General features: G+C 42.8%; 1 protein-coding gene across 1 annotated transcript; it reads left to right on the top strand.

The window, feature by feature from the left end:
* The first annotated feature begins 4,032 nt into the window (after positions 1–4,032).
* LOC115141001 (calbindin-like) lies at positions 4,033–21,809 on the top strand. Its single transcript, XM_029679562.2, is given in 12 exon segments — positions 4,033–4,292; positions 4,715–4,791; positions 9,518–9,592; positions 14,059–14,139; positions 14,278–14,334; positions 17,572–17,649; positions 17,802–17,857; positions 17,956–17,995; positions 18,099–18,152; positions 19,410–19,481; positions 20,813–20,869; positions 20,871–21,809. Coding segments are annotated over 12 exon segments (801 nt in total). The 5' UTR covers positions 4,033–4,213; the 3' UTR covers positions 20,946–21,809.
* The last annotated feature ends 1,989 nt before the right edge of the window (positions 21,810–23,798 follow it).

The raw sequence follows: 23,798 nt of genomic DNA, 5'->3' as shown, positions 1-23,798 counted from the left end.
CACCCACTGGTTGACCATCCGAGGAAGAGCAGTAGGGGTGAGAGGTCGCGGTGGGGCTGAAGCCAGGTCCCCTGTTTGTCTGGGACAAGGTGTCATCAGAAACAGATGGAGCACAATTACACCCTCGGGTGACAGAGTGCATGTGGCTACACTAAATGGCTGTAAATAGCTGGGATGTGTTGTAATAACAAGATAGGAGCTAGGAGTGAAAATCAACACAAAACAAATACAGTGAGAGAACCATGAGCAGACCAGATGGAAGCTCTGGCCCTGAACCAATAAGGAGAAAGGAAATGTTGTTTTTGCTTTGTTTCTACAAATTAGTAAATGTGGGGAAAATGCCAACAAATCAAAGCAATACAATTGACATACATTATAAGCAATTTATAATATTTCTAAATGATTGTACACTACAGCTCGAAGAAAATATGGGTTGTCCTAGGCAAGCTCTAAACATCACAGCAAAATGACATGCTGATATGAACATTTCCACACTCTTGTGGAGTAAAGGAATTTAGATTACAAGAAAATGTAATCCTTTCTTATCATTTAAAAACAATATAAAATCGTCTGAAATGTTCATATTCATAAAACGTCCTTCTCCTGCTTAAATGTTAGAAATACATTTACTTTCAGTGCCATGGTAGGGGTATGGGAGGGGAGGGGACAAAACCTAAATGATACATCATCCTTCATGTCTGTGCTGTCTGTTCCATAAACCAAGAGGAGAGCTGTTTCCCATTACTCCACCATGATGCCTCAGAATGGGAACTCTGCATGTTGCCATTATAAGGTTAATTTATGATAGGTGGTGGTGGGGTTGTTGTAAAAGCCCTCCTTAAAAAGCTATGCCAGTTCCCATGCAGTGCTATTATATGCCGACCTTGGCTGCCTGCGGATTCTCGACCCCACACTGGGAACCCGCAGCACAAGGTGATTAAACTGGACCATATCTCTGGAGACTGAACGCAGCCAGAGCTAAGCATTCATTTTTCAAGGGAACGAAGAAGCACATTTTGTGTGTGTGTGTGCGCATGCCTGTATGTTCGAACTAACTACAGTATCTACAATCTTTGTACCCAAAAGTGTGGCCCTGTCATAAGGCTGTGTTAAGGCACATGGACAAGAGGAATTATAATTAAGCAATAAGGCCCGAGGAGGTGTGGTATATGGCCAATACACCACGGCTAAGGGCTGTTCTTAGGCACGATGCATCGCGGCCATATATCACAAACCCCTGAGGTGCCATATCGCCATTATAAACTGGTTACTAATGTAATTAGAGCAGTAAAATAAATGTTTTGTCACATCCATGATATACGGTCTGATATACCACAGCTTTCAGCCAATCAGCATTCAGGGCTCGAACCACCCAGTTTATAATGATGAATGGCAATGTCATATCCTGTCACAGTGACTGATGGGAAAGGGAAGAGACAGTGTGATGAGAGTGGATGAGAGGAGGCCCCGGGAACAGGGATAAGCTGAATCATGTCAATGATGATAAGCATCATCATCATCATCATCATCGTAACACCTTTTATTTGTTTTTCTCATTTACAGAAAGGACTTTGAAGTAACTGGCAGAAAGTATTCATACTGTACCCCTTGACTTCTTCCACATTTAGTTCTGTTACAGCCTGAATTAAAAATATATTGAAATGAGATTTTTTTGTTGTTGACCTGAACACAATACCCCATAATGTCAAAGTGGAATTCGTTTTTTAAAACATTTTTACAAATTAATAAAAAATGAAAAGCTGAAATTTGTTGAGTCAATAAGTATTCAACCCCTTTGTTATGGCAAGCCTAAATCAGTTAAGGAGTAAAAATGTACTTAACAAGTCACATAATAAGTTACATGAGGCAATAATAGTGTTTAACATGATTTTTTAATGACTACCTCATCTCTGTACCCCAGACATACAATTATCTGTAAGGTTCCTCAGTCAAGCAGTGAATTTCAAACACAGATTCAACCACAAAGACCTGTGAGGTTTTCCAATGCCTCGCAAAGAAGGGCACCTATTGATGGAACACAAGCATTTTGCTGCACCAGCAATAACATCTGCTAAATTTGTTTATGTGACAATACATTTTGATCTAATATATATATATATTAAATATATATATATATTAAAAGAACAGACATTGAATTTTCATTAGACTTGGGATGGTGTATCAACATACCCAGTCACTACAAATATACAGGCGTACTTCCTAACTCAGTTGCCGGAGAGGACTAAACCGCTCAGGGATTTCACCATGATGCCAATGGGGATTTTAAAACAGTTACAGTTTAATGGCTGTGCTAAGAAAACACTGAGGATGGAAAAAAACTAAAACACTGTAGATACTCCACAATACTAACCTAACTGACAGAGGGAAAAGAAGGAAGACTGTATAGAATAAAAAATATTCCAACACATACATCCTGTTTACTAAAGTAATACTGTAGAAAATGTGGCAAAGAAATTCACTTTTTGTCCTGAATACAAAGTGTTATGTTTGGGGCAAATCCAATATAAGTCATTACTGAGTACCACTCTCCATATTTTGAAGCATAGTGGTATCTGCATCGTGTTATGGGTATGCTTTTAATCGTTAACAACTGGGGAGTTTTCAGGATAACAAATGCATCGAATGGATGTAAATAAAGGCAAAATCCTAGAGGAAAACCTGGTTCAGTCTGCTTTCCACCAGACACTGGGAGATGAATTCACCTTTCAGCAAGACAATACCATGAAACACAAGGCCAAATCTACACGGGAGTTGCTTACCAAGAAGACAGGGAATGATCCTGAGCGGCCGAGTTATAGTTTTGACTTAAATCTACTTGAAAATCTATGGCAAGATGTGAAAATGGTTGTCTAGCAATGATCAACAACCAATTTCACAGAGCTTGAAGAATTTTGAAAAGAATAATGGGCAAAATCCAGTTGTGGAAAGCTCTAAGGGTCTTGCCCAGAAAGACTCACAGTTGTAATCGCTTCCAAAGGCACTTCTGCAAAGTATTGACTCAGGGATGTGAATACTTACGTAAATGAGATATTTCTGTATTTCATTTTCAATATAAATTGCAACAATTAAAAAAAACATGTTTTCACTTTGTCATTGTGGGGTATTTTGTGTAGAGGGGTGAGAAAAATGTTACATTTTGAATTCAGGCTGTAACAAAAAGTGGAATAAGTCAAAGGATATGAATACTTTCTGAAGGCACTGTACTATAGTGTACAACAACCCGAAAAAGAGGCATAACCCTCTTCATAATACGTTCATATAGAAGTAACTTTGTGATACAATGTGGTTTGAAGCCATACAAGTCATAGACCTGTGCTGCATTTATATGCTGGGGTACATTGACTCTCCATGGCATTCATTGACCACAGCCATCCATATCGAAGCTCCATCTTTCTCTTGTCACTCACAATATCGGTTATTGAAGGTAATATCTTCACTTTATTCTATTCCATCTCCCCATCTCCCAAAGCCACCTCGTGCACTGAAATGTTATTGATTGTGTGGACTATGTGTGTCCCACACACATTATGAGGCAGCAGTCACCAGTCTTCTCTAATGAGTGGCACCACCCAATACAACAGTGGTGTAAGAGAAATGTACAAGTAAGAAACAGAATCCTAAATCTCCATAGTTAGATAAGGAGTTGAGTCAGCCCAACTATCATGGAGTGTCCAGCCAGCAATTCGCATTTCAAAATATCCTTTCTGTCCTTTCCTTCTTTTTTGAAGATTATGTAACTTTGCATAAGTCTTTTACTACTACATAATCCATTTTATTTCATAAAGAGCCCTTGGATGGCCCTTAAATGCCAGAATAAAGAAGAGGAGGGTTGAGCTATTTTTTGGTTGAACAACTTCTACACTTTTGTGTGATAGAGCGTATATCTGGAGGGGGAAATGAAAAGCACGAAAAGCGGGTGCTCATTTAAATGGATCTCACATCTCCGTGCCCCCTGGCGCGCGTCAACGTGCTGCTGAGCTCGCGCTATTCCTGCGGCGGGAGGAGAGGAGGTGACTTGCGCGTTTGGCTAGTTTCCCAACGTCGGGGAAGGGGGGGCGACAGTGAAAGATTAGCGTGATAGTGCTTCCTTTAAATACCGGGCACCGAATAATCAAAGCGTCTCATTCATAGCATATCTTCGGCCAGTGCAGCTATCTGGTACGCGCTCTGGTCCCCAAACCTAACCCGCGACATGGCAAACGCTTACCTGCAAGGAGTAGAGATCTCTGCATCACAGTTCCTGGATATTTTTCACCATTATGATAACGATGGTAACTTATTCTTTAAGATTGTGGATTATTCATGGAGATGGCACTGAAGTAAAACGATTTTTGGAAAGTTTTGCACCAAAGACCCTCATGGACATTTGCGCTTTTTAGCGGGTTTTCGAAAATATGTAGTAGCCTATAGTATATTGAATGAAAAACTCGAATTAGCTGTCAAGACTGATATTTGTTCTCTCAACTTTATCCATTGACATTTTATAGCGACATTTTCAATATTTACAAAACTCTAAATGACTGGAAAATATTATTATAATATGGTGATAGGTTTAGGCACTAAAATGGAAGTTCAGTCATACAGCTGTCACGAAACGGCAAATGATGGATTTGATCCTGTGCGTAATGTTCTTAAACTTAATGTAGGCTACTTTACGCATGTCTTTGATTGATTTGGTGCTTACTTCTTGCAGGTAATGGATATATTGAAGGGAAGGAGTTGCAGAGTTTTATAAAAGAACTTCAGCAAGCTCGAAAACAGGCAGGACTTGTAAGTAAACTGAATGATTTTACATTTTTTAAACTTAAAACATGAATGTATTGGCAGTGGGCCTGATATCTAATTGTCTTCTCCAACTGAACTGTATCTAGTTTAATGCGTTTGGTGTGACTCTCATTCCAATTACCTTCATCAGATAGGTCATACAGTAGGCCAGACATATTGACATTGTGAAACCAATGGGTGGTTGATTAGGCTACTGGTGGTGCCACAGTTGAAAGCGTTCAAGTTAAAACATTTTGTGTGCGCGTGTGTGTTTGTGTGTGTGCGTGCGTGTGTGTGTGTGTGTGTGTGTGGTGCATTTCATGTAACGCTTCACTGAGCTTCCATTTTAAAGTACTGTCATGATATTGTGAAACTGGTTGTTCTTAATTGACCCTTCGCTAAGCCCCACCCCCCTTGGTTACTGTTGTAACCACGGACAACATTTTCCCTGGAAGCACAAATCCCCCTTCTAACCACTGGCGAAATCCCCTCACAATGATCTCAAACTGTGTTTTTCATACACAATGAAATTATACACTGACTACCCCTTGCTAATTAAGAAATTATCTTGTATGTTGTAGTGGATTGTATTTATTATATTTACTATATTTATAGTCTGGCAAGCCAATTAATCTATGGCTCTGAATTCACTGTCAGCATGCAGTCAAAGCGTACTAACCTCTTTTGGAGCTAACTAGTGCTCTCAAATCATATCCTGATGTCGACAGCAGATTGGAGTTGTATTAATAACATGGCTAACTTAGCTAGCTAACATACATTTCGAGAAAACAAGTTATATTTAGTGGCAAGCTAGCTAGCATTAGCAACGTTTGATGGTCAATGAGCCTGAGAAATAGCTAACCAGATGAACTACCAAACAATGTAACAGAAGTATAATTTTGGATTTTAAAAATACTCCATAAACAGGTTCTGGAATCAGAAGTGCCACTGGTGCACTATTCCATTGTCTAGCCATTTAAAACATGTATTTTGTTTAAAGAACTCAGGTTTTCTTACAGCCCTCACTGGCTTTTATGTGTTTCAAACATGAGCTTCCTTGAGGTGTAGTACTCGAGACAGTTGCTATCCATTGGAGTGCTATGATTAGTTGCCCAGAATTCTGGGGCGGGGCTTAGCGAAGGGTCAAATGTCATTGATTAATACATTATGACTAGTTATGAGGTGTCAAGTACATGCCTGAAAGACATGGAACAACCCCATATTCCTGTTGCGTCAGATTGATGGGTTGATGGATATATTTCCCACATTTCCATCTTGCTCAACTGTAAGCCCCGATGCGGAAAAAGCAGTTTTGGAAAATTCTGTTTTCCATTCTGACCTTGTTATTTGACATTGGTATTTTTATTTGAGTCTCAACTCAGCGTTTTGGGGTCTGAATTGGATTGAGTCACCTATTGCTCAGTGACAAACAGCACTGCAGTGCACTTTCCTACTTTGCATTTGGGAAAGGTTAAACACTTATTTCCCATTCTGTGTATAAGCAATTAGCCAAGCCTCTATAGAGCAAGCCATTTGGCACTCAATCCCAGATCTTTAAACAGGAGTAATGGTTCAACGTTTGCCAGACACTGAAAACATCTTTTGATTTACTCTATGGGGGGAGAGCACGTTGGGGAGTGGAAAATCACAGCATTTACCATCAAATGAAGTGCCCATTTACAACTGCCCAATCAATGCCCAGTGAGAGAACACCATTGAAGTGCATTTTGAAGTAGGATTGGAGTTATTAGCATATCTGACACCACCTTATGCAGAGAGATGCCAAAGATGGTTTCCACATTTTGCATGTGTAACAGTATAACTTTAGACCGTCCCCTCGCCCATACCCCGGCGCGAACCAGGGACCCTCTGCACACATCAACAACAGTCACCCTCGAAGCATCGTTACCCATCGCTCCACAAAAGCCGAGGCCCTTGCAGAGCAAGGGGAACCACTACTTCAAGGTCTCAGAGCAAGTGACGTCACCGATTGAAATGCTATTTAGCGCGCACCACCGCTGACTAGCTAGCCGTTTCACATCCATTACACATGGGCGTCATCATCACAGAGATCAATACAGAGATCAATGATTGGTTTTGACTGCACAGCACATGCAGTGTGTTGATTGGCTCAGGGTCCTCTTACTTTGAAATTCCATGGAATTCAATCAAACATGCACTTTAACATTTGCAGAGTCACTTGACGTTGGATAGTTGACATGATTTTGATTATGTCATACAGCAATAAAGATAGCTTCCAAAGATGGCCGCCTACTCAATGGACACACACATAGACTAGAAGAAGAGTTCACTCGTAGTACATCTTCCTTTCATACAACATAATCATTTTACCCCGATAGACAAGGCCAATGTTAGAATATTGCCTACTTTCTACATGTTGCTACGTATTGCCTACTTTCTACGTGTACAATTTTCTCTCCAGTGAGTATGCAAGGTGGTCTTCTTCTCTAGAGTTAACCTCTTGTGCCAGTTTCTCTGAAAGGAAAATTATGAAATGATAATGGTCGTATATTTGGTCAGCGCTGGTGTGGTACTGGGATTTACAGATATTTGTTTATAGCATCTCAGGATATGGTTCACATTGTTCTTGAAGGAATGGATTGCTTTTATTGATTGTGTATTGGAGATGAAATGCAAATCTAAAAATCTATCTGTTTATATTCCTACTATAGAAAGGCTCTATAAAACAGACATTAGTCAGGACTAAGGTACTTCTGATGTTCTCATAAAAACATATAGTACTAACGCCTCAATCACACCGATAGCGTCATTGCATTTTGGTACAGCAGAAGTACATTCATTTCCAATGGAACGCTGCGTGAGCCTTGCAGCACTGCGTTGCAGAGGCAGTTGCAGTGCGTTCTGTGTGGTGCATACGTTGGATTTATAGAACATATGCGTTAAACTGTATGCGTAGACGACTTGACAGAAATGGTAGCAAGGGGTGAATGTTAAACTTTTGTTGAACACATATCCAGATGATGCTGCGTACCATTTTGCGCAATGATGGTATAGGTGTGGTCGAGGTGTAAGATATATTGATATTTTATCCTTGGATATCAAATTTAATCTAGTTTTTTTTTTACATCTATTTTTTACATCTATCTAACTCATTTACTTTTACCATCGACACAATGGGAGTGAGTGATCATAGTAAAGGCCATGTCCATCTTTTACAGCAATGCTCAATTTGCAGCATAAAGCCTAAGCCTTACACAAATATGCAACACAAGAACGCAATTAACTACACATGCAATAAAGCCCACTTCAACCGCAAGGCCGCTTACCGCAAGGCCATGTAGCAGATGAAGTGCTACCCTTTAAGTGTTACACATCATACAATATCTACAGTATCACATTGTCACATGTAACACTTCCCAGTCCCAACATAGACAATCTCAAATGGCTGCCTTTAAAGGCCCAGTGTGTCGTCAAAAACTAGATTTTCCTATGTTTTATATATATATTCCCACACTATGAGGTTGGAATAATACTGTGAAAATTGCTAAGAAGCTGTTTTTGTTTCTTTTTGACCATTTTGATGGAAAACAATCACAGTAAGCTACTTAATTGTTATCCATAAATCATTTGCTATTGAGATAAAATGTCTGCATTGGAGCTTTAAGCATCTTCTATTATAACTTATTTTAGCATTCTCTTGTGGCACTTCGTATGCTTCGATGAAAGTACCTGACAGTATCAGTGCCTCGTCAACTCGATTCAATTACACTGAATGTGTCAGTGGAGATCTCTGTCCCTCCACACCAGGCATTACATCAGTAGCTGGCTGGCTGTGCAGCCAGGTCAACTGTGATACAAGTCAGTATTCCACGTCCATCAATGTCTGAGGACGTCGGGAGATGACGTGGAACCGGCCTCTAGGGGCAACAGTGAGCTGTTACCTTCAAGTAGGTTGAGGTTTTGCTAGGGTGTTGTGAACGGAAATGGCAGATGGGCGTAAGCATCTGATTCAAAAGGTTGCAAGTTCTAATCTAGCGATAGAATGTTGTTTTTTATATTTTGTTTTAAACATATCCCAAAACCTAACCATTCAGAGTTACTGCCTAAACTTAAGAATTTTAAATAAATGCCTGAACTTAACCCTAACCATAAAAATTCAGAGTTAATTCCTAAACTTAACCTTAAACACTTTACTTTACACTTTACATTTGGAACAATCTCGAAATTTGCCATTTGAGAAACATGGATCAACGTCTAATTCTGACGTGAGACTTTGAGAGCTGGTTGGGCCCCTCCGTACATGCATAATCAATGCATCGCGTGGCCATCTGTATGCGTGCAGTGACATGGACTGACCAGTGCCAAAACTCTATTAGAATTGTGCTCTGATGGGTGAAGATTACCACCCTCGCTCCTAATCTAATTCAGATTGGATAACATGGCCGTCTACTTAGCATGTTAAATGGTGTTTGTGAGGACACAAGGTATACAAGGTCTTTCACGGCACCAGGTGCCTACTAAATAGCCTTTCCAGATAATTGAGCAGATTTACTGAGCCCTCTCATGTTATCAGTGCTTGTATTTCAAACTAAAAGCTTCCCTGCATAAAACATAATTACTTGTTATAACGATGTGCGAATACCTATTTAGTTTCGTTGTTAACTAATTATATGTTTATATGTTGATTTGTGTGTAATTCTTCAAGGCAAAAGCTACTGCAATTAATTGACACTAATTTTCTCTCTCATAGGAGCTTACAGACCAAATGAAGGCTTTTGTACAGGAATATGAGAAAAATACAGATGCCAAAATTGGAATTGTTGAGGTGAGAGTCTACATAAACTCATGATGCAGTATACACACAGTAGGTTAAGACCCACCTAGAATTTGGGACTTTCAGGGACACTGGATCTTGAAACACTGACAGGTTTAGATGGGGCTTCTCCCTCTATGAAAGGTGTTCAAATATCATTTTAAAAGACAGTCACTTTAGCCATGCAGGGTCAAGGGGATTCATATCTCTGCTATAGATGGATACTCTGAAGCTTTAGCTGACAGACAGGGTCCTGACAGGGTCATTCAGCTGTACACAAATGCACCAACGCACACACAATGATTACACAAAAAAGAGGTAAGACATCATTTGAAAGTGGAAATAACATCTATTGTGTTTGGAATATGAGATTGCCGTTTAGATTGGATTCTCCAGGAGCATGATGGAAGAACACATTTTTGTCATGGGGTGTTTCAATGCCCCCGGAATGGTTATATTGCAGCTGTCTGATGGATAGTCTAGCGGGAGTAGTCTGAAAGTTTAGGCTGGGTCTCATACCCGATTTCCAATGCATTTCTGAGCAGCCAGCTGGGTTTGCTCACTGGGCAAAAACTGGTAGAATCAATATTGTTTCACGTTATTTAAAAAAAGAAATGACGTGGCAGACCAGGGGGTTTGATCAAGACGTTCACACAGATCAGACAGACACAGACACAAGTGTGATACCTCAGTTTCAAGGGTGTTTATTTAAAACAAAGAAAAAGTAAAGAAACCGGTCTCCTTCAGGAGACCTCTTCCAGATTACCGTCTTCTGGGCTCCGGGGAACGCTGTCTCCTCTGGGGTAGAACACCGAGCCGGTAGCGACCTCTCACTACCTCCAACCCTCGCATGTGCTGTCCTCCTGGAAGCTTCATGGGCCCCGTACTGCTGGTGAGCAATCAGCCCCTTGATTACTCACCATCCTCAATCAGGGTCTGATTGCTCACCAGCCTCAATCAGCCCCAATTAGTCCTGGCCGGAGGACCCATTGATACCTAGCACGTCCAGCAGAGGGAGCCACCGCCGTGTGATATAGACTCCAACTGTCACCAGGCCTCGACGAGTCTCCCCCTGGTGGGTTGTCCGCAGTACGCCACACAAGAATCAACTGGTGACTCAATCATTTGTGTCCTTTCCCCTGGCCATCCAGACCAGGGGATAATGGTCCGTGATTAGGGTGAAGTGGGTTCCCAACAGGTAATACTTAAGAGTGTCTAGCGCCCACTTCACCGCTAGACACTCTTTCTTAACATTCAAAACCTTATTTTCTCGGGGTATCAAATTCCGGGTTATGTACATGATGGGGTGTTCCTCCCCACCGTGTACCTGGGACAGGATGTCCCCTAGTCCTGTGTCGCAAGCATCCGTCTGCACCAGCATCGGTACCTGGAAATCCCTCTTCACGAGAATTGGATGAGAGCACAGGACTTCCTTCAGGCACCTGAACACCGCTTCGGCCTCATCCAACCACTTCATTGTTTTTGGGAGGCGGGCGGTGGTCAGATCGGTAAGGGCCATAGCTGCAAAATTGGGGATTAACCAGTTATAGTATCCTGCTAGCCCCAGGAAGGACTTGACCTGTGCCTTGGGGCATGGGCCAGTCACAAACCGGCTGGACCTTCTTCTTCTGGGGCTTGACGTTCGCATGTCCGATCAAATACCCCAGGTACTCCACCTTATCGATCCCCAGCTTGCATTTCTTGTGATTCGCTTGAATGAGCACATCCAGGACCGCCTGGAGACGCGTCAGCTGCTCTTCCCAAACTTGGCTGTGGATGATGATGTCATCCAAACAGGCCACTGCGTACTGTTGGTGGGGTCGGAGGACTTGGTCCATCAGGCCCTGGAACGTGGGCTGGGCTCCATGTACTGGACCTTTCCCAAATGGTCAATGAGCTTGTCCACCCTCGGAAAACACGTCCGTGTTCCGATCGATGAGCTCCCGGAGTGCTTGCTTCTGGGCCGGCCCGAGGTCCTCATTGCTCGAGACCACCACTAGTCCCGTCGACGTCCTGAGTTTCGACCACAACACAGCCAAGGCTGTCCTCACGTGTCACCTCTTCAATAGGTTCACGTGGTAAATCTGTTCGTGTTGCCGTCTCCCTGGCCGCCGTACGCTGTAATTTACGGGTCCCAGCTTCTCCGTCACCTCATACCGTGCCCTATTGCCAAGAACTTACTTTCTGCATTGGGGATTAAAACTAGCACCTTCTCACCCACATGGAACTCTCAGGGCTGGGTACCCCGATTGTAAACCTTGGCTTGGGCGCACTGGGCCTTCGCCATATGTTCCCTTACCACTGGCCATATGCCTGTCTTCCGCTCCCTCATCGTCTCTACGTGTTCCACCACGCTGCGTAAGGGGTCGGCTAGGCTTCCCACACCTCCCGTAGGGGAATGGCCTCGGGACGACGGTGGCATAATCTACTATTACCAGGATGTACCGGTGTCCTCGGGCCATTTTTACCAGGGGGCCCACTATATCCATGGCGATGCATTCAAACGGCACTCCAATGATCAGTAGTGGAACCAGCGGGTTCCAGAAGTGTGCTTTTGGTGAGGTGATTTGACACTCGGGGCAGCTGCGGAAATAGCCTTCCACGGCCTACCTCCTCGCGGGCCAGTGGAACCAGGCGTTTCCGGGTCTTCTCAATTCCCAGGTGCGCCCCCAACAAATGGGTGTGGGCCAGATGAAGAACGGTTCCGACATACCAGCGGGGCAGCAACAGCACCTCTCGAAGTACCCCCTGTTCATGGGACACCTGATACAACAGGTTATTTTTGATTTGGAAATGGGGGTATCGCCAGTCACTCACCCCCAGAACAAGCTGGCCATCCACCGCTATCACTCGGGCCGCGAAGGCTTTCAAGTCCAGCTTCCTTGTGGCGTCACGATGGTGGCCTGCCTGGTCTAATACTACCTGCCCGGTTAAATGTCGCCGTGGACACAGGAGACTGACACAGCGTTACCACACTCACAGAATCGAACAGAGCGTGTGTGTCGTGACCATTGACTTTCACCGGCACCATGGGTAGTTCACTGTGGGCCCAACATGAGATGAGGTAGTTTTACTGCATGACCCGACTCATCTCCAGGGCCCGCTGATGGCATCGACTCCTCTTGACAAGGGCAATTGCATGCGAGGTGTTCCCGGGCGCCACACTCAAAACATCTCCTTCATTCTTCATCCTCCTGGGTTTTTTGGCAGCGGGTCAATTCTCACCCGGCTGTCTCTCCGGGGGTCTGCATTCCTTTAGCCCGGCTGACTTTCGGATTGGGGAGTACGGTGGTGGGGTCATCCTTCTCTCCCCCCGACAGCTCCCGGACTTGACCTGCATCCCTTTCAGCAGGGCCTCTGTATTCTGGTGTGTCTCCACAGCTCACAAGATGTTCTCTAAGGTCTGGGCGCGTAGGTTTGTCGCCCTCTTCATGTGAGGTAGCACCCGTAAGAAGCGATTTATGACAACTTTGTCGATTACATGGAGGGTGGCTATGTCGGTTAGGAGTGATGCACAGTAGGTCGCTCATCTGGGCTCGTGAGGGAAGCTTCGGCCACAAACCTCCAGTCCTGGACCAGTTGGGCCCGACGGGCCAGGCTTTACCCGTAGCGGCTGAGCACCTCCCTCTTGAGACAGTTGTAGTTAGCCACCTGTTCGGTGTTGAGTTCATAATAATCTCCAGACAGGAAAGGGGCCAGCAGACACGCCAAATTCGCCTTGGGCCAACCTTCACAAAGTGCTGTCCGTTCAAACGTGCAGAGGGAGGTCGTCATCCTCTGTTAGCTTAATTAAAAACTGATTGGGATGCGATTCGGTCTATGTTTGTCCTCGCAGCTTCCTGACGTCCTTCAGCAGGTGGACATTCTGTAGACGCTGTTCTTCCAGCATTCGTTCCTGAATGCCCTGTTGCGCTTGTTGTGCCTGAACAAACTGAGCTATCAACTCGGCCAAGCTGATACTGCGTAAATGTCAACCCTGGTCTGACCACGTTCTCAGACTTGCCCTGTCCGGTAGCAACCCTCCCATGTGCTGGCCTCCTGGAAGCTTTATGGGCCCCGTATGGCTGGTGAGCAATCAGCCCCTCTGTCTGTCACAAGGCCTCGACAAGACTCCCTCTGGTGGCTTGTCCGCAGTACGTCACAATGATGACATTGAATCAATGTGGAAAACTGATTGGATTTGAAACAAGTAATCAACATAAGGGAATTTAATCTTTTTTTCACCCAACTTTAACCTAAATCCAATGACATAGTGATTTTTTGTTGTTTTCACGTTGAATTCTCAACCAAAAGTAAATCAAAACTAGACATTTAAATAACGTCTGTGCCCAGTGGGTGGTGGCTAAACTGTCACATGGTGCCATTCTTTGCCACTGATAAACTGTTAAAAATAAATGGGATGTTGAACCAATGTAAGCATGTTTCAGGACAATACAGTGTTATCTCTGATATATTTTCTTCTTTTCTCTGTGTCACAGCTAGTACAAATATTGCCCACAGAGGAGAACTTCTTGTTATTTTTCCGGCAACAGTTGAAGTCTTGTGCGGAATTTATGCAGGTATTTTTCTATTAACCAATATTATCTATTTTAAATATTTTCAAGTGGCTCATGACATAAATATAGTTTTTAACTGATTTAACTTTTCTCTCCTCATTGATGATACAAACCCCTATTTCACTCATTGTCTCATTCCAGGCTTGGCGGTGTTATGATGCAGACCATAGTGGCTACATTGAAGCAGATGAGCTGAAGGTGAGCAATGCTGGACTGTAACTTGCCTCCCAATTTGTATCTTGATGAACTGTCTCATTGTCCTCTCTATTTCATTAAGGGGATATAGGCTCACAAGGAGCCTCTGAGGTCAAGGCTCATCTGGACTGTAACTTGAAATCCCTTTTTTATTGTAAATAATTTAGGTAATTGAGCATTTTGTACGAATCTCGGGGGAGTTTTGTCTTTCTTAATAACCCCAATACCAAAGTTAGACTCATATACAGTACCAGTCAAAAGTTTGGACACACCTATCCATTCAAGGGTTTTTCTTTATTTTTACTATTTTCTACATTGTAGAATAATAGTGAAGACATCAAAACTATGAAATGACATATGGAATCATGTAGTCACCAAAAAAGTGTTAAACAAATTTGAGATTCTTCAAAGTAGCCACCCTTTGCCTTGATGACAGCTTTGCACACTATTGGCATTCTCGCAACCAGCTTCATGAGGTAGTCACCTGGAATGCTTTTCCAACAGTCTTAAGTTCCCACATATGCTGAGCACTTGTTGGCTGCTTTTCCGTCACTCTGCAGTCCAACTCATCCCAAACCATCTCAATTGGGTTGAGGTCAGGTGATTCTGGAGGCCAGGTCATCTGATGCGGCACTCCATCACTCTCCTTGGTCAAGTAGCCCTTACACAGCCTGGGGGTGTGTTTTGGGTCATTGTCCTTTTGAAAAACAAATGATAGTCCCACTAAGCTCAAACCAGATGGGATGGCTGTGGTAGCCATGCTGGTTAAGTGTGCCTTGAATTCTAAATCAATCACAAACCGTGTCACCTGCAAAGCACCCCCACACCCACCTCCTCCTCCATGCTTCACGGTGGGAACCACACATGCGGAGATCATCCGTTCACCTACTCCGCGTCTCACAAAGACATGGCGGTTGGAACCAAAAATCTCAAATTTGGACTCATCAGACCAAAGGACAGACTTCCACCGGTCTAATGTTCATTGCTAGTGTTTCTTGGCCCAAGCAAGTCTCTTCTTCTTATTGGTGTCTTTTAGTAGTGGTTTATTTGCAGCAATTCGATCATGAAGGCCTGATTCACGCAGTCTCCTCTGAACAGTTGATGTTGAGATGTGTCTGTTACTTGAACTCTGTGAAGCATTCATTTGGGCTGCAATCTGAGGTGCAGTTAATTGCCCATTTCTGAGGCTGGTAACTCTTAATGAACTAATCCTCTGCAGCAGAGATTACGCTGGGTCTTCCTTTCCTGTGGTTGTCCTCATGAAAGCCAGTTTCATCATAGCGCTTAATGTTTTTTTGTTATAGGGCTATTTTGCTTCCTCTGGTCCTGGGGCCCTTGTTAAGGTCAATATCACCATGAACTTTACCCAGTACCAGGACATTTTAGCCAAAAACTTGGTTGTGTCTGCCAGCAGGCTGAAACTTGGATCTTCCAGCAAGACAATAACCCCAACCACACATCAGAATCCACAAAGAAATGGTTAGTTGACCACAAAAAAATATATACATTTTGCAATGGCCTTCTCAGTCTCCAGACTTGAACCACATTCAAAACCTGTGGTTTGAATTGAAGAGGTCCATAAGCACAGATGAAGGATATCATGGATCTGTATGAAGACCGGGTCTAAGATGCTTTCCAACGTGTTCTTCAATCCATAAAACATTTTTGAAAAAGGCTCAGTGCCATTATCCTCGCAAGGTGAGGTATTGAAAACAGGGGTGCCAATAATTTTGACCTCTATCTTCTTGTGGAAAAAAAGCAACTGTATTAGTATAAAATAATTTCATTTTTCATTTTTTGTTGAGCATACAATATACAGTGCCTTCAGAAAGTATTCATACCCCTTGATTTTTCCACATTTTGTTGCGTTACAGCCTGAATTCAAAATTGATTACATAGATTTCTTTCCCTCACCCATCTACATACACAACACCGCATAATGACAAAGTTATAATAAGTTTAGACATTTTTGCAAATTTATTGAAAATAAAATACAGAAATATCTAATTTACATATATATTCACACCCCTGAGTCAATATTTTGTAGAAGCACCTTTGGCGGTGATGACAGCTTTGAGTCGTCTTGGGTATGTCTGCATCAGCTTTGCACATCTGGATTAGGGGATTTCCTCCCATTCTTCCTTGCAGATTTTCTCAAACTATGTTAAGTTAGATGGGGAGCGACGGCTAATAGCAATCTTCAAGTCTTTCCGCAGATTTTCAAAGGGATTCAATGATCTCAGAGTCTTTCATGTGGCTTTTGGCAAACTCCAAGCGTGACATCATGTGTATTTCTCTCAGGAATGGCTTCCGTCTGGCCACTCTACCATGAAGCTCATATTGGTGAAATGTTGTAGAGACTGTTGTCCTTCTGGCAGGTTCTCCCATCTCAGCCAAATAACTGTAGTTCTGTCAGAGTGGCCATTGGGTTCTTGGTCACCTCCCTGACTAAGGTCCTTCTTGCCCGGTTGGTCAGTTTGGTCGGACGGCCGGCTCTAGGCAGAGTTTGGGTAGGTCCATATTTTTTAACATTTCCCAATGATGGAGACCACTGTGCTCTTGGAAACTTTGAACACTTTAGAAATGGTTTTATACCCTTCCCCAGATATATGCCTCATCACAAGTATAACTCAGAGCTCTACAGACAGTTCCTTGGACTTCATGGTATAGCTTCTGCTCTGACATGCACTGTCAACTGTAGGACCTTATATAGACAGGGGTGGTTGTTTCTAAATCATGTCCAAACAACTGAATTGGCCACAGGTAGACTCCAATCAAGTTGTAGCGACATCTCAAGGACGATCAAAGGAAATTGGATGCACCTGAGCTCAGTTTAGAGTGTCATAGAAAAGGGTTGTGAATACTTATGTAAATGAGGTATTTGTGTATTTCATTTTTAATACATTTGCTAAACTTTCTAAAACCACGTTTTCACTTTGTCATTATGGGGTATTGTGTTTAGAAGGGTGAGAACATTTTTCTCCATTTAATCCATGTTGAATTCAGGCTGTAACACAACACAATGTGGAATAAGTCGAGGGGTATGAATACTTTCTGAAGGCACTGTAGCTCTGTATTTGTATTATTTATTTTATACAGTCTTTGTTTGCTCATCTTTATCAAGGTTGCCAATATTTCTGGACCTGACTGTACATCCCGGACAGCATTGCATTTCAAATGTGTCTGCTATAGCAGGCGTTTGTTGTCAAACTGATCTTTCTGCTTTTGCTTCATTTCCAGAACTTTTTGAAAGATCTGCTTCAGAAGGCTAAGAAACCATATGACGAAAAGAAGTTAGACGAGTATACACATACCACAGTAAGAATATAGTTTATACTTGTGCAGCTAGCCTCCGCAACAACTTTAAGAACAGTGTAGCTAAATGGCTACAACAAATAGCTCCGTACAGTATAGTCCTTCATTTTCTGTTTTGTAGAGCTTTAATTTCTTTCTTTATTTTTCTCTTCCAGCTCAAAATATTTGACTCAAACCACGATGGGAAGTTGTGTTTGGCAGAAATGGCAAGGTCTGCTTATGGAGTTTTGTCCTGTGTGATATGAATGATATATCTGTCTACACATCGTGCTGTATATGACCTGAACAGTGTGTGTTTTTTTTCAACAGGCTGCTACCGGACGAGGAGAACTTTCTACTCAAGTTTCAGGTTAGTGGTTATTCCCAGAGTAAATCCGAGATGGAATCGGAAAATCAGATTGACCTTGACTCAATTGTCTCCTCTCCCTCTCCCTCCTGTCTTTCTGTTACAGAATGTGAAGATGGTGAGAAGAGAGTTCAACAAGATCTTTGAGTTATACGATCAGGTACGTTCCAATAATACATTGTAATTATACACCAAAATAAGAATCACTCTCTGTTACGGCTTTTTGAATGTTTCAATGCCTCTCAAGACACAGTATGAACAAGGACAGAAAGTGCTTCAGAAAGTGCTAGTCTAGGAAATTGCTGCTCTCCTGGGATGCACTCCCTCAATCTTTCTCTCTTATCCTCTTTATCTATCTCTCCTTCTCTTTCTTGCTCTTGCTCTCTCTCTCTCTGTCTATCTACCAATTTCTCTTCCTATTGCCCTTATTTGTATGCACAATGGATACAGTGCATGGTCCCCCCCTGCCACCATCACTCTTCCTCTCTCTCTCTCGCTCTCTCTCTTCCCCCATCCCCATTTACCCCACCCTCTCCCTCTCTCCCCCTATAATGTATGACTGTCTCTGGAGCAGGTCGGCCCATACCTTCTCTCCCGTGGCAGCGCCTGTAATCCATATTGACTGGCAGGTTCATGTTGCACAGGCTGGCAGGCAGGGTTGCAGGCAGGCAGACAGGCAGGCTGACAGGCAAACAGACAGGGAGGCGGGCAGACAGACAAGGAGGCAGGCGTTCTGGGCCTTGCTGATATGTGACAGACAAGTAATTGGGGCAGCAAATGACAACACCTTCTTTAGTCTGCCTGTAGAGCATTACAGGACAATTAATCTGAGTGGCTGGCTGGCTGATCATGCTTTTCCTTTTGTTTTAGTCTTCGACCAGAGAACCTGGTCTAAAGATTTAGATTGTTAGATGTGCCATGTTGGCACCTACTGTCCCACATGGTTCCTGATGATGGCGCTCTTGTTGCCAACACAGAGGATTGATTGCTAGACTCTATGGTACAGTATTTATTTTGCTCTAAATGGAGTTGGACACACAGAGGACTCCCCTAAAGTGGATAGGGATATCCTTGTAAAGGTATCAGCGATGTGGTTATCATATTATAATATTGCTTTCAGGGAACACGAGCCAGTACAAAGATGACCAAAAACAAACCGTTCAAATTCATGAATAGAAAATATGAGCAAATATCAGAAGGGCCCATGAACAGGCTGTTCAAATATACACATCTGTTCATTAAGCCTATTGTTTTGTTTGTTTATGAGATCTGTCTTGTGAGATGCAGCGTGGCATCATGTTGACACTGCATACCAAACCAAACCCAAAGGCGGGCTAAATGGTGTGACATCGTGTTTCTTGTGTGTCTCTCTCTGTCTTTCTCCCTCTCTCTCTCTGTCCTTCTCTCTGTCTGTCAGGATGAGAATGGCTATATGGATGAGAATGAGCTGGATGCCCTCCTCAAAGATTTGTGTGAGAAGAACAAGAAGGTGGGTTTGAATTCTGTTTAAGGGCAAGATTCAATCAGTTCCGCCTTAACCTGCGATAATCAAGAACTGCATACCAGTCTCATTGTTTTTATGTAGGCGATGTCTGAGGTGTAACTGCGTTGGAGCTGTCAAATCAGCAAGCGGCTCCCGGCGTTATACTTATCGCGGACATTGTCATTGGATGCGCCAAGTTGAATTGGTAATAAACCCACACGGCTGAAACAACAGCTATGCAGGTGTCAGCTTTCAATGGTTAACGCTGGATCTGATTGAATCTAGGTCTGAACAGTCCAAACAAATATTTTAGTTTTTCATTGAGACTTCAAATATCACAGAGGGCCTCGTCTGTTGCCTGTGGTGATATGATTGGCCTGAGGACAATCACAATACCTCTTCAAACAAACTCATGAGAGCATGCTTAGAACTGGACAGATATCCAATCTCTCTGTCTCTCTCTGTCTCTCTCTCTGTCAATTCAATTCAAGGGGCTTTATTGGAATGGGAAACGTGTTAACATTGCCAAAGCAAGTGAGGTAGATAATATACAAAAGTGAAATAAACAATCAAAATGAACAGTAAACATTACACATACAGAAGTTTCAAAACAATAAAGACATTACAAATGTCATATTATGTATATATACAGTGTTGTAACAATGTACAAATGGTTAAAGTACACAAGGGAAAATAAACAAGCATAAATATGGGTTGTATTTACAATGGTGTTTGTTCGTCACTGGTTGCCCTTTTCTTATGGCAACAGGTCACAAATCTTGCTGTTGTGATGGCACACTGGAATTTCACCCAGTAGATATGGGAGTTTATCAAAATTGGGTTTGTTTTCAAATTCTTTGTGGATCTGTGTAATCTGAGGGAAATATGTGTCTCTCTGGTCATACACTGGGCAGGAGGTTAGGAAGTGCAGCTCAGTTTCCACCTAATTTTGTGGTCTGTCTCTCTGTCTCTCTCTCTGTCTGTCTGTCTCTCTCTCTGTCTGTCTGTCTGTCTGTCTCTCTCTGTCTGTCTGTCACTCTCTCTCTCTTTCACTCTCTCTTTCTTTCACTCTCTCTCGCACTCTTGACAGCTGACTTTAAAAATAGTTTTCTGGATGTCAATATATCAATGAAATATGTGACCTGCGTGTAGAGCCTACTCCTCTTTTCTTGTGCAAATATTTTGTGTCATCTCTATGAGCTAAGCTTTGGCCCAGCGACCATCTCATAGCCGCAGGGGATTTTGAAATGAAAAAGTAGGGTCAATGTCAAATCTGTAAAAGTCAAGGGATGAAAATGACAAGTTGGATGTTTGCATCTGTTTCTTGTCTCCGACAGGTGCTGGAAGTCAACAAAATCCCCACATATAAGACCGCCATTATGGCGCTATCAGACGGGGGGCAAGCTGTACAGGACAGAGCTAGCACTGGTGCTCTGTGCTGAGGACATTTCAGCCCCTGCCCCCGTATAAACCAGTCCTCTTTCCACCTAACCACACCCCCTCCATCCCCTTCCAACCCGCCTCCCTTCCCCTCACTCATGAAGTGTTTAAAGATACTGTACCTTGAAACCCCAAGAACGTAGGGTGTATTTTTATTTCAGTTTTTGCTTTTCTTTCAAGAAATCTGTCAATTTGCCAGTGACAGTGTGTGTGTAGCTAGGGCACATTATCAGAGACATAGGGTGTCAAATACTTTTCAAACCTTTTGTTTCTATACTCTTTGTAAATGTACAGATTTTTGTAACAATGAGATTGATACCACCATTGAAAGTCCCTGTACTTTGTCTTCTCTATACTACATACTCCAACCTCTCATTGGCTGAAAGAGAGGGTGTGTCCCCTACTGAGCAGTGACAAAAATGTTTACTGTATTGTTCATTAATATCTCTACACCAAGTAGTCAAACTACTAGTAACAATAACTTATTATAATTATATCCCTCCAGTAGCCTAAGCAATACGTTACTAAAATGTTTCTGTAATGTGGTGCATGGAAATTAAAAATAAAGAAAATAGCGGAAGAACAGTTCTGTGATGTGAGACCATTTGAAGCTATATATTGTTTTGCAGTGCATGTTAGTTGCTGAAGGCTAGCCTTGTATGGAGATACTACTGAATGGACAAGCACGTATCTCAGAGTTGTGTAGCCTAACCCCCATGACCCCTGACCTGCCCTGTGTACAACGATGGTGCCAGTCTCTGATGTGCTACATGGACCTTTTTTTGCACTGTAAACAATGCCATGCCCCACCATGCTGGGCACCAGAAACACTGTGTAAGATGTAATAAAAACTCTATTTAACAACTACCTTACACCCCAACTGTGTGCATCGCTGTGTTGCTATTTGACTGACGTAGGGGGGATTTGACAATGTCAAGAATGATATGGATGAAACATAATAATAATAAATTTAATATGAAAAGCGCTGAAGAAAATAACAAAAAAAGTTTATATATACAGAGCGTACAAAACATTAAGAACACCAGCTCTTTCCTTGACGTAGACTGACTAGGTGAATCGAGGTAAAAGCTGTGATCCCTTATTGATGTCACTTGTTAAATTCAGTTCAATCAGTGTAGATGAAGGGGAGGAGACAGATTTAAGAAGGATTTTTAATCCTTGAGACATGGATTGGGTATGTGTGCCATTCAGAGGGTGAACGGGCAAGACAAAAGATTGAAGTGCCTTCGAACAGGGAATGTTAGTAGGTGCCAGGCATGCCGCTTTGTGTCAACTGCAACGCTGCTGGATTTTTCACGCTCAACAGTTCCTGTGTGTATCAAGAATGGTCCACCACCCAAAGGACATCCAGCCAACTTGACACAACTGTGGGATGCATTGGAGTCAACATGGGCCAGCATACCTTGTAGAGTTCAAGCCCTGACGAATTGAGGCTGTTCTGAGGGTTAAAGAGGGGGGTGCAAGTTGCAACTTAATATTAGGAAGGTGTTCCTAATGTTTGTTATACTCAGTGTGTGTGTGTATATATTATATATATACACACACACACACACAGTGGGGCAAAAAAGTTACTTAAAAAGATGAGAGATGGCCTGTAAATGTATCATAGGTACACTTCAACTATGACAGACAAAATGAGAAAAAAAATCCAGAAAATCACATTGTAGGATTTTTAATGAATTTATTTGCAAATGATGGTGGAAAATAAGTATTTGGTCAATTACAAAAGTTTATCTCAATACTTTGTTATATACCCTTTGTTGGCAATGACAGAGGTCAAACGTTTTCTGTAAGTCTTCACAAGGTTTTCACACACTGTTGCTGGTATTTTGGCCCATTCCTCCATGCAGATCTCCTCTAGAGCAGTGATGTTTTGGGGCTGTTGCTGGGCAACACGGACTTTCAACTCTCTCCAAAGATTTTCTATGGGGTTGAGATCTGGAGACTGGCTAGGCCACTCCAGGACCTTGAAATGCTTCTTACGAAGCCACTCCTTCATTGCCCGGGCGGTGTGTTTGGGATCATTGTCATGCTGAAAGACCCAGCCACGGTTCATCTTCAATGCCCTTGCTGGTGGAAGGAGGTTTTCACTCAAAATCTCACGATACATGGCCCCATTCATTCTTTCCTTTACCCGGATCAGTCGTCCTGGTCCCTTTGCAGAAAAACAGCCCCAAAGCATGATGTTTCCACCCCCATGCTTCACAGTAGGTATGGTGTTCTTTGGATGCAACTCTGCATTCTTTGTCCTCCAAACACGACGAGTTGAGTTTTTACCAAAAAGTTCTATTTTGGTTTCATCTGACCATATGACATTCTCCCAATCTTCTTCTGGATCATCCAAATGCTCTCTAGCAAACTTCAGACGGGCCTGGACATGTACTGGCTTAAGCAGGGGGACACGTCTGGCACTGCAGGATTTGAGTCCCTGGCGGCGTAGTGTGTTACTGATGGTAGGCTTTGTTACTTTGGTCCCAGCTCTCTGCAGGTCATTCACTAGGTCCCCCCGTGTGGTTCTGGGATTTTTGCTCACCGTTCTTGTGATCATTTTGACCCCACAGGGTGAGATCTTGCGTGGAGCCCCAGATCGAGGGAGATTATCAGTGGTCTTGTATGTCTTCCATTTCCTAATAATTGCTCCCACAGTTGATTTCTTCAAACCAAGCTGCTTACCTATTGCAGATTCAGTCTTCCCAGCCTGGTGCAGGTCTACAATTTTGTTTCTGGTGTCCTTTGACAGCTCTTTGGTCTTGGCCTTAGTGGAGTTTGGAGTGTGACTGTTTGAGGTTGTGAACAGGTGTTTTTTATACTGATAACATGTTCAAACAGGTGCCATTAATACAGGTAACGAGTGGAGGACAG

This window comes from Oncorhynchus nerka, linkage group LG14 (genome assembly GCF_034236695.1).
Source record: "Oncorhynchus nerka isolate Pitt River linkage group LG14, Oner_Uvic_2.0, whole genome shotgun sequence".
Taxonomy (NCBI): domain Eukaryota; kingdom Metazoa; phylum Chordata; class Actinopteri; order Salmoniformes; family Salmonidae; genus Oncorhynchus; species Oncorhynchus nerka.
Note: the sequence above shows the minus strand (reverse complement) of the source record. Positions and strands in the feature narration are given on the sequence as shown.